Source organism: Delphinapterus leucas, chromosome 15, assembly GCF_059928025.1.
Source record: "Delphinapterus leucas isolate spDelLeu-1000000601 "Yukka" chromosome 15, BTC_Dleu_Yukka2, whole genome shotgun sequence".
Classification (NCBI taxonomy): Eukaryota; Metazoa; Chordata; class Mammalia; order Artiodactyla; family Monodontidae; genus Delphinapterus; species Delphinapterus leucas.
The window spans coordinates 22,125,325-22,137,180 of record NC_143143.1 but is presented as its reverse complement, the minus strand read 5'-3'; the positions used below and the strand labels follow the sequence as shown (position 1 = coordinate 22,137,180).

The 11,856-nt window shown below is 42.2% G+C and overlaps 2 protein-coding genes across 8 annotated transcripts in view; one reads left to right on the top strand and one right to left on the bottom strand.

Annotated features, from left to right (window-relative positions):
* The window catches only part of LYRM1 (LYR motif containing 1), a 26,374-nt gene extending 18,686 nt beyond the window's left edge, over nt 1–7,688 (top strand). For 5 of the 7 annotated variants that reach the window (XM_089896058.1, XM_022588603.3, XM_089896056.1 and 2 more), the window contains 3 exons: nt 1,301–1,459; nt 5,835–5,927; nt 7,056–7,688. In XM_089896058.1, coding sequence (XP_089752184.1) covers nt 1,301–1,459; nt 5,835–5,927; nt 7,056–7,172 — 369 coding nt within the window. In that variant the 3' untranslated portion in view covers nt 7,173–7,688. Of the gene's footprint in view, nt 1–4; nt 264–1,300; nt 1,460–5,834; nt 5,928–7,055 lie in introns of those variants that run through there. The other 2 variants (XM_022588599.3, XM_022588597.3) reach the window with 2 other exon arrangements.
* The window catches only part of DNAH3 (dynein axonemal heavy chain 3), a 196,159-nt gene continuing 191,875 nt past the window's right edge, over nt 7,573–11,856 (bottom strand). Inside the window, exon 61 of the mRNA XM_089896064.1 lies at nt 7,573–11,856. Coding sequence (XP_089752190.1) covers nt 11,503–11,856 — 354 coding nt within the window. The 3' untranslated portion in view covers nt 7,573–11,502.

Here is an 11,856-nt window from a genome sequence, read left to right as displayed (position 1 = left end):
GGTGTTGCTCTGGTGGGAAGAGCTCAGTAAAACTTTAATCCGCTTGTCTGCTGATGGGTGGGGCTGAGTTCCCTCCCTGTTGGTTGTTTGGCCTGAGGAGACCCAGCACTGGAGCCTACAGGCTCTTTGGTGGGGCTAATGGTGGACTCTGGGAGGGCTCACGCCAAGGAGTACTTCCCAGAACTTCCGCTGCTAATGTTCTTGTCCTTGGGGTGAGCCACAGCTGTCCCCCACCTCTGCAGGAGACCCTCCAACACAAGCAGGTAGGTCTGGTTCAGTCTCCTATTGGGTCACTGCTCCTTTCCCCAGGTCCTGATGCTGACACTACATTGTGTGTGCCCTCCAAGAGTGGAGTCTCTTTTTCCCCCAGTCCTGTTGAAGTCCTGCAGTCAAATCCCGGAGGGGCCACAAGATCTTCAGTCATCAGAGAGATTTTCAGTTGTACTTATTATACAGTTCTTATGTGGACAAGGAAGTAGACCAACAATTTTGAGAAATATTTTCAACAAGGTTATGATGAACTAAAAAACAGTTTGCAACCTGACAAACTCTGGGTGGAATTGAGCCTGCAGATTCATTTTATGTTTGGTACTCACATTTTCAAAAATAAGGAATTACTGTCTTTTTTGAAGTTTCATATTTTAAAAATCTCGACTGCCACCTATTGTTAAGCTATCAGGAAATCTGGCACCCTTAGGCCCTCAATTCTACATGACAGCAGCTGGCTGGGGCAGAGTAGCAACTGTCCCCTTTCAAGGGGTACATCTTCTCTAGTTGGCCACTGTCCCCACCCAGCCGGTTTCCCTCATTTTGTTACCTGCCAGGCTCCAGAGGCACTTGAGTTTGCAAGCCCTGCATTAAACTCAAGTTCACACTTAACTAGAAAATTCAGTTATTCAAAATGTGGCTTCTCCTATGCACTCAGGTTAGTGATGTAATTTTACCAGAATATACACTAAAAGCATCATTCCTAAGATATTCTGGCAAAGAATATACTGGTTTAAAGAACACTAAATGTGCATTTTGGTTTTGTCATGTTCATAAAAGTGGCCATCATGGCAAACAGCAAGGTTGAGCAACCTTTAACCATGGGATGACGTACAAGGCCATCTAGGAGACTGCTGGTATTCATAATTAACACCGTTCTGGCAATGCTAGCAAACAGATCTGTTCAGAAAGAGCAGTTATTTCTAGACTAATTAAAGAGCTTGATTTTTAAAAATGTACAGCTGCCTCCCTGCCTACTGTCAAATTGAATTTTTATGCAAATTTTTCCTCTTCTATTTTGGTGGGTCGGAAGATGACAACGGCAACACGACAAGAAGTTCTTGGCCTCTACCGCAGAATTTTCAGGCTTGCGAGGAAATGGCAGGCTGCATCAGGGCAGATGGAAGACACCATTAAAGAAAAACAGTACATATTAAATGAAGCCAGAACACTGTTTCAGAAAAACAAAAATGTAAGTAGGTTCTAGCTGGAGATTGCAAGGAGGAGAGCAATTTCTTGTGGTGCTTGTTCATTTCTTTTCTGTCCTAAAGTTGAGAGGACTGAGCAGCACAGGTCAGAGTGACAGAGTGTGGAGCAGGAAGGGGCAGAGGCACAGCCTAGCTGGCTTGCCCAGCCACTGAAAAGCAGAGCCCAGCCCGGGCTTCTCTCTTCACTCTTTGCAGGTCTCAGTCCAGCGGGTAAGTGGCTCAGCATCTTCAGAAGACCCCATGAGCCAGGTGACCTGAGTCAGGCCAGTGAGAATTTTCAGGGTAGGATAGGTTCCTCACACACTGTGCCTGTTGTCAGCCACTCCCACAGGAGGTGCGCAGTTAAATTTGGTTTTTTTTTTCAATTCATAAGCTATTCAGAGCCTCCAAGTATAAACCCATTCAGAGGGAAGAGAATAGGTTTAAGATGGGGTTCCCTTCAAAACTTGGCTTTGAACTCAAGCCTCTTTGGCTAGCAGAGAGACTTTGCTCTTTGGGACCTCAAAATTGGGTAAAATAGTGCCTCCGTTTGCTAGTTGAACCCAGACACCAGGGAGCCAAAAACCATTCCAAGAGGCTTGATTCGACAAACCATAAAGCATCTAGCTGTCAGCTCCTTAGGAAGACTGCCTGGCCCTAAGCATGGAAGGAGGCTTTCAGCTCCTGACTTTTCTTGCCTCTTTCTCATTGATCTCATGGATTCAGCACTGTCACTGTTCACTTCGTGAAACTTCCTGACAATTTACTCTCTTTACTTTTCCCTCTCTGTCCCCGTCTCTGTCTCCTTTTCTGCCCTGTCTTCTTCACACACACTCCTACCAGCTGTAAGCGTCCTCTGAAGGTCAGCCCTCTGCACTGAGAGGCCCAGGCACCATGGTTCCAGATCCCATATCTAGACCTGTCATCAGCCACCTGCAGGAACTCACCACAAGTATAGTAGCCCAAAGCAGAACTCATCTTTCCACAAGAACACCTCCCCTTCCCAGCTTTCCCATTTCTGTCATAGCTCCTGCCACTATTTTGTGACCCATTGCTCTCATTCTTTCATTCAGCAAGTAGCTGAGTGTCTACCATGTTCCAAACACCAGACTAGACATCAGGGATATAACTGAGCAAAACCGAGACAGGGTCCCTGAAAGATGTTTCAGAGTTAGATAGAAATGTAAAATTACAGTTGGGGTAGTGCTACACAAGAAACCGTCTCGATCTACAATATCCTTCCCTTCTCATAATCCCTGAAGTCTCCCTGCTTTTAATACCAACCTGCTTGTGAACTTTTTCTGCTCTTACCATAGACCATGCATACCACATCAGAGTGTATGTACCCCCCAAGGTCCTGAAATAGTCCTTTGAGGAATAGAAGTAAAATATTGTAAGTGCTGTTTCTATTTATTTTTATCACTCTTTTAAAAATGTCTATTATATATATATTTATAATGGAATTATTAATATATTTAATAAACTTATAAATACACATATGGGGCTCAGAAATTTTTTTTTTTTTTGGCCACACTGTGTGGCTCATGGGATCTTAGTTCCCTGACCAGGGATTGAACCCAGGCCACAGCAGTGAAAGTGCCAAGTCCTAACCACTGGACCACAAGGGAATTCTCAGGGCTCAGAAATTTTTTATTGAAAGAAGTATACGATCAAAAATTTTGCAGACCACTGAGCTATACCTACTCCTAATTAGTTGGTGATATTCTCTTTTTTTTTTCTTGTTTGTTTCATTTATGTTGGTATGGTCTCCTTAACCAGATTGTCAGTTCCTTGAGCACATAGACAGTTTCTTATCCTTTTCTAGTATATCTCATGGGCCCTGCCTTGTGGTTGTCACTAAATTAATGAGCATTTACAAATACTTTGATTCAGTTGATCTTCTCCAGGAAGTCTTCCTCAAGTTCTCTGCCCTCACCCAACCCCATGATGGCCAGCTACTCTGCTATATAGGAATCTAGATAGCAGTCTGTAGCAGTCATTGCCCTTGTTGATTATATACCATTGTGTCAGAGTTGTTCTGCCAAGGTAATATCCTTGAGAGTTGAAGGCAGGGACCATGACCTCACAGTGTCTAGTCTGGTGCTGGGGATATCATAGTAGTATGTGCCCAGTAAACCTTTGCAGGTTCACTCACCTAACTACTGCCCAAGACCCTTTGGGTTTTCAGTTAAGGCAATAATAATCCTTCATTTGCCTCTGCTTGAATTGGCCCAATGTGGTGTGAGCCAGAGGGAGGTGGTGTATTTGCCAGTGGTGAAGCCCGCGTGCCTAGAGCCTGTGCGCTGCAACAAGAGAAGCCACCACAATGAGAAGCCTGCATGCCTGAACGAAGAGTGGCCGCTGCTTGCCGCAACTAGAGAAAGCCCGTGTGCAGCAACGGAGACCCAACACAGCCAAAAATAAATAAATTTATAAAATACTGGGACTTCCCCGGTGGCGCAGTGGTTGAGAGTCTACCTGCTGATGCAGGGGACACGGGTTCGTGCCCCGGTCCGGGAGGATCCCACATGCCGCGGAGCGGCTGGGCCCGTGAGCCATGGCCGCTGAGCCTGCGCGTCTGGAGCCTGTGCTCCACAACGGGAGAGGCCACAACAGTGAGAGGCCCACGTACCACAAAAAAAATAAACAAACAATAAAATAAAATAAAATACATACTTGTTTTACCATGTATTAGAAAGAAAACAGTATCAGATAATTTTGCAAGTACTGTGCTTAGAGAGCCCATTTAAAGAAGAAGTTTAATATTAGTATAGGTAGTTGTGGATATGGCAGAATCATGCAGGCAGCCTCTGAATGACTGATTTGGAGAACTCTAACCCAACTTGTTCAAATGGACAGCTGGAGCCCCAGGAGCCCTCAGCCCCCTTAACCACATCTTTATTAGGGGCTTCTTTCTTCCTAATCCCTCACGTAGACATAAGTAGTCTCTTGTAACCTCACTTGCTATAAGTGCTTAATAATAACCCAAAGGTATCTCATTAATTGGTCTAAATCCTAATGAGCAAATGAGAACATGGAAATCTACTCCCAAGGTGGACATCAGAGCAATAGCTTCTGAGAAGTACAGAATTCAGAAAGCTGAGCCTCTGTCCCAAGGGACTCAGCTGTGGTTCTTTCTATGTGTTGCAGTTTCTGGAACTTTACTCCAAGAGGTACCATAGGACAGAATGCCCTTGGAATTTCCAAGCCACGATGGCCCAGACTTCACTGTGGGTGTCATCTGGGGCTGATGCAATCCCAGCTCTGCTTTGAGGCCCACTTACAAACTCTTAGCAGAGGCATGTATGTGTTGACTCATTTTCCATCCTCGGAATGAAACGGTTTCTCCCCTTCTCCTACCTGGCTTTCTGTTTTTCAGAATGAACTTTTCGTTCCTTTCCTTGAAATTGGACTACCACAATTTAACTGTTTTGAAATTTCAAATGTCATTTCTTTTCCTCACTAATGAGCAAGACAGTTTACAGTTCAAAATAGAAGGTGGATCATTCTCCAGTATCTTACTCGGGGTTTCTAGACAGCACTTGCTGATAATTGGGTTACTTGAAAGTAACTTGATCAACAAGGGGAGGATATGAAGAAGCACTGTTGTTCATTGTTGGTGGGAATATAATTTCTGGATTGTTCTTAGGAATGTAAATTGGTACAGCCTCTTAGAGGGTAATTTGAATCTACAGGGAATATCTGTGAGAATTAAAAAAGCAGGAACCCTTTAACCTAGCAGTTCTCTCTCTAGGAAATGATCTTTCAAATATATTTGCATGTGAGCCAAAAAAATTTTTAGAGGGATCCACTGTTTATAATGGCAAAAGATTGGAAATAACCTAAATGTCCATCAGTAGAAGATTGGTTAAATTATAATACAGCCTTATGTTGGAATTTTGTGCAGCTGTTAAAAAGAATGGGGCAGCTCTGTATGTGTAAATACAGAAGGAGCTTCAAGTTGTTAGTGAAAAGGCAAGGTTCAGAACTTTCATTTTTATAAGAAGAAATGCTAAGTTTACAGAGGTATACTTATATATGCATAGAATATCCCTGGAAGAACAAACAAGAAACTTCTGATAATTGTTGTCTCTGAGAAGGGGAACTGGGAGACAGGAAGAAGAGGGAGACTTTGTTTTACATTATATCCTTTTGTATTATTTGAATTATTTTTACCATGTGCTTGTATTATCTACCTCAATAATTTTTAAAAGTTAAATCCACGGGAAATTTTATGCTAAATTGCTTTTGATTTTTAAAATTACCAATATTTAATTTAGCGGCTAATGAACTGAAAAAAGTTTAAGAAAATGTGTACCTATACTTTATGTAGCATTGGAAAGATGCTAACAATCTCACCTATTTTTTCCCTTTTAATAGCTTACAGACACAGACCTGATTAAACAGTGTATAGATGAGTGCACAGCCAGGATTGAAATTGGACTACATTACCAGATTCCTTATCCAAGGCCAGTAAGTGTGACTCCAGTTAACACGTGGTGTGTACTTATCCTTGTCAACCCAGTTATTTCCAAGAATGTGTACCAAGAGGGCTAGTGTTTGCTGAGAAGTCTAGAGCTACTGTAGCAGGCATGTTGGACATAAGCTACCCTTGCGTGGCCACCAGCCCATCACAACAGACTAAAATGTCAATGAATGCCTGATTTCTCCTACTTGAACAACTTTCCCTTATATGGAAGGGAAAGCCAGCTCACATTTACATAGCTTTCTCTTCTGACTTTCACCTTTTTTATGGAAATATTTTTATTTTCCTTATTGTAAAACACAGGTTTATTGTTAATGAAAGAATAAAATTCAAATATTAAAGGAATGCATAAGGTGGAAAGTGAAAATTGTCAAAAATTCTCACCCTGTGGAAGTGACCACTATAACTGTTGAGTTGGACCATATGAAATTGCCAATATTCTACTCTTGACCTACAAAAACAGCAATTTTATATTGTATTTGCTCAGCCTAACAGTTTGGTAATATATCCTTTTAGTCTTTTTTTCTATACTCACGTACGTACATTTTCTTAAAGTATATGGGACCCTAGGCATACTGTTTATCGCCTATTTATTTTACTTCCTCTCTTTTGGATATCTTTTAAAATGGATGCATTGTATCCTATTGTAAGAATATGCCATAATTTAACCAGCACCCACCCTTTCACTAGACATTTATGTTGGTCCCGGTTTTCCACTATGCAAGGAACATCTTTGTGTATACACTTTTTTCCTCACCTTCTTTGGATTCTCATCTCACTGTGTGATCTGTGGTTTTTTCCTCCATGCAGGAAATATGGCAAAGAAGAGCACAAGCTTTGGAATCATACAGATCTGGGTTCAAATCCTGGTTCTATCACTTAGTGTATAATCTTGAGCAAGTTATTTAACCTGAACCTCCATTTTCTCACCTGTGGATATTAGAATAATAATTCTGTATGAGATTATATTGAGGATTAATGTGTATAAGGACTATAAGGAATCATGAGTCAGTATAGAGTTAGCACTTAGCAGAGAGCATGGTACTTAGTAAATCTTCAGTGAGTATAAGCTGCTGCAATGAATATAATTCTTAATATTATTATTATTATTTCAGATTCATCTACCTCCTATGGGCCTTACCCCACTACGAGGCCGGGGACTTCGAAGCCAGGAGAAATTGAGGAAATTTTCCAAACCAGTATATCTCAAGTCTCATGATGAAGTTTCCTAACCCAGAAAAAAAGTTTTTTTCTGAGAATGATGAGCCAACTAGGTCTTAAATGTAAACCAGACAACAAAGCTCTTCTTGATTAGGAGCAAAAATCCAAATTATCTTCTTAAAACCTTCAAAATACTGGTACTCACCCCATGATGTGTGCTCACACATCACTACAGTTTGTCAGGATCTTGCTGCCTGAGTGGACAACACTAACCCTAGAGGTCATGGACCTTATATCCTCACTGAAGCATCATCTGGAAACAAGACTAAGGCCTGTGGGCAGAAGACTGAAGGGTGACAAAGCTCTTCAAGGGAGTGCCGATCACCAGACATGCCAGCTGATATGAAGAAATTAGCCAGTTGCTGGAAGTTCTCATGGCTACTATAAAACTATATACCACCCCTCAGAATATTTTTAGGCTTTTTTTTTTTTCAAGTTATAGATTTGCTTAAAAGTGGGTTTTTTGTGTGTGCTTTGTTGTCTTTTGACACTTCCAATTTCCACATAAACTCCCCTTAAAAAGCGCATCATTGGATCAATCATGGTTTTTCACTGAAATTTTATATGAGACCCATCTCTGCCCCAGACATACACATACACAAACAAAAGTTCATGTCTTAGGTAAATGCATATGTTTAGTTTATCTTAAAGCCTATAATTACTTTGGATACACTTAGGATCTGAAAGGCTCACTAGAAACTCATACTGCATTCGTTATGAGAATTTTACATTAACATAATTAGGAAGTACAAGAGCTAAGCTGGCTTTCAAATTATATCCAGACTGAAATGGGACAAGTAGAGATCAAAACGTAAAGGACTTACACCCCTGCATGTGTGGATACAGGTGAGATTCCCATGGCAGTTCATTTGTATGTCAGCGTCCTTCCCTCTTACCTCCAGAGGGGCTGGGTAATCACCAATAAAGAAAAATCTCTAGTGATTTTGGTCTCTCTCTGCTGTTTTCCAGAATGGCCTTGTGATCCTCAAAAGCAGCAGTTGATCACTTCCTGCCCATACCTAGATTTAGGATTCACACAGATTCTCTAATTTAAAATATGTATATTTCAATTTCAAAACCCGTTCCTGTGAGCAGGAACATACCTTTTCATGCTCAGGATAAGTAAGTATTACAGGGTTTGGCAGTGACATGGAGAGCAAATAATCATACTGTGTCAGTAGAGATATAGCATGTACATATTTAACACGAATGCAGCTATAGGCCTTTGATGGAGAGAGAGAAATGTACATGTGCTGGCAGGCATGTCGGCCCCTCCATGGCCATTCGGTGAGCACATACCCCAGCCTCGCTTCAATTAGGAGACATCAGTCTGCTGTTCCATCAGTCACTCTCCTATCTGATCTCATTGTGGAAGCATTTCCCTACCAAGAGGTGGTTCTGACGTTTAAAGGTAAGTATTTCTAAAGCAATATAAGGCCTGTGAACTCAAGCCAACTGCTTTATCTGGTGGTCAGTCAATGAAACACTGACCTGTTCTTACATTGGAGGAAAAACTGGCTGTGCTGAACTGAGTGAAACATGACTTGCTGTCTCCATCATTGTCCCTTTCTAAGTAATTCAAGGTGATTTTGAATATGCAATTTTTGTTTTACGCTGTAGGGGTTAGAAACCATCCTTCCTACCCAGACTCTTCCAAAATGGAAGTCCATCTAATGCTAGCTAACCTCTAAGTACCTTCTGTGTGCCAGGAACCTTCCCTAAATGTGAATTTTACATGCCTCGCCTCCTTTGCAAAGATGCATATTCTATTACACAGAAACATAATTTCCTGCCAAACTTTCCATGAAACCTATTTGTTTATAATTTTTTCTTTTCATTTTCTCTCCACCCCTATAAAATCTCCTTCTTTGGTCTTTTAAAGGTATCCCCTACATCCCCTCTTTCAATGAAATTTTCTTCCAATGCTGACAAGGACTGAAAACTATTTACTCAACAGCTAGATTTTTAAAGAGCAAGGACTAGCTTGGTGACAAGGTTTGTCTGATGTCATCTGCTGAGGTATTTATAGGCAGGGCCTACAGCTTCTCACGGAGCTGATCTCTGGCCATCTCTGCCCCAGGGCCCCAGCCTCTAATTCACCAGGACTCCTGGAGAACCTACTGCTCTCTCCTGGGGGTGAGGGGGAGAGACATTAATTAACACATGGACCCCAACAGAAAATGACCTTAAGTTTAGGGGAATCTTTTGAATTGAGGGAAGTTTTTTAAGTTACAAAAATTTAATCCATCGTACAGGAACATCCTGTCCCTTGACCCCTGAGGAACGAAACAGTCCCTGCCTCCCTCAGCTTTTGCTGCTGAAGGTGGAGTTAGATAACTGTAAGAGAAATTCAGTTCTCTTAGCAACCTTCTCACTGCCTCATAGCTTACAATCTGACTTACCTAGCCAGTCGAAGATTCAGGGATTTGGGATCCTGACCGTCTTTCCATCTCACATGGCTTAGCAATCTATTTGGAATAATAGAGAATAAGGCAGTTCGAGCTATCTATTAATTCTGATTGTCTTTCCTCTATTGGAAAAAGTTATGTTTCTTCGAGAAACATCTTTTAAGCTACCTACTTGGAGCTGAAAGAGAGTGGCTCCACCTCACTGTCTCTTTATCGGCCCCAGGCAAGATTTGGAGAACTCCCCTTTTGCACTTAGGATCAATTAGATGATTTGCTGATCTCAGAATTCAGAGTCCTCAATCAGAATTTGATTGACTCCACATTCCCATGAAGAAACAAGTTTTCTGGAATATGTTTATGTGGTTCTCAGAAGCTTCATTTAAGAAAAATCAAAGACCCCAAGTCAGGACATTTTTTCTAGTGAAGAGGCAGGGAAGCCAGGCCAGACACATTAAGATTCCCAAAAAGCCTTATGTCTTTGCTCATCTATGGACTGACCAAGGGAATGCCCTAGAAGTAGCCATTTAGAGCCAAAGAGCCACAAGAGAGAGTTGGTTGAGAATATATCAAGAATTTGATTTTTATCTCCCTCAGGATTCTCTTCCAGCTGGCCCTGGGGAGAAACAGTGATAAACTAGAAATTTCTCGGACATGGTTGTTGGAACTACACATCTCTTCTAAGATTCTACATCACAATATAGCGAAGTCCTCAGCAAGGAGGCAGCGTGAGGCAGTGAAAAATGCACAGGTTCTAGAGCCAGACAGACCTTGGCTCAAAACCTGGCTTTTCAATGTGAAAGAGCTGGAAAATTGTAGGCAAGTTAGTCTCCTTGAACCTCTAGAGGGGAGACAATCATATCCAACATAGGTACAAGCAAGATACCTAAAGGCCCAGGGACAAACCATGGCAAGCAACAAATAATGGTTCTCTCACGTCTCCTTTCTTCCTGAAATTTCTGCCCATCTGTGTAGGCTAGTGGAGAAGAATTGGGGTCCCAGTTCTACCACTGGCTAGCTGTAAAACTGAGCTAGTTACTTTTCTAAGCCTCCATCTCTGCATCACTGAAATGGAGATAACGATAACACCGCATAAGATTGTTGTGAGAAGTACATTTTAAACATATCAAGAGCCTTTAAAAAGTAAAAGTGGGCCAAGCATCTTTCAACCTATGAGAAGCCCTAATGTTAGCCCATGTGAATAGACTAGGAGAGAAGCACTTAAAGATCAGTGACGGTTACGGCAAAATAATAGGAAAAAAAAAAAAAAACAAACCCACCAGGCAGCTTAGCCACATGACTAAAGGTCTAGGTTGAAGAGTCCCACTGCCTGTGTTCAAATCTAGGCTCCACTATTTTCGTAGCTATCTGATTTGGAAAATAGTGCTTCCTCTATATCATGGTTTCTGCAGCCACAAAATAAGGATAATAACCCACTTTATAGGAATGCTCTAAAATACCCGGCTCATAGCAAGTGCTCCGTTAATATAACGGTTATCGTCATCATCACCATCCCAGGTGACTGTCAAGAAAGGAAAGCTAGATTTCAGTCACGAATGAAGTTCCTGGGCTTCCCTGGTGGCGCAGTGGTTGAGAATCCGCCTGCTAATGCAGGAGACACGGGTTCGAGCCCTGGTCTGGGAGGATCCCACATGCCGCGGAGCAACTAGGCCCGTGAGCCACAACTACTGAGCCTGCGCGTCTGGAGCCTGCGCTCCGCAACAAGAGAGGCCGCGATGGTGAGAGGCCCGCGCACCGCCATGAAGAGTGGCCCCCGCTTGCCGCAACTAGAGAAAGCCCTCGCACAGAAACGAAGACCCAACACAGCAAAAATAAATAAATAAGTACTAAACTTCTACCCCCAACACCTTCTTTAAAAAAAAAAAAAAAAAAAAGAATGAAGTTCCTTTTATTTTCTGTGTTGAGACAGATGCCATCAGTTATCTAGCTGGCACAGTGAGGCTACTCCTCGGTTTACCCAGTGCTTCTGGGGCCTGTCGGTTGGGAGCTCAATGGATAGGACATAGTTGGTGGAGTGGCCTGTGGTGGAGAGGATACCTCTTCGGGCACTTGTTTTGTAGACTGGACACACATAAATGTTCTGATGCAGAAACATTGCATCTTCCCCAGGTTTCAGCCAAATAATGGGCAATGGGTCATAGAGGATTCTGGGGAGAGACTCCCCGATCTGCATCGTTTCCCTATCCCAACGGGCGCCTTCTAAGAAGAGTCCTTTTATGTAGGCCCCATCTTCTGGGTTATCCTCCATGACTGTTTCTTGTGTGGTTAC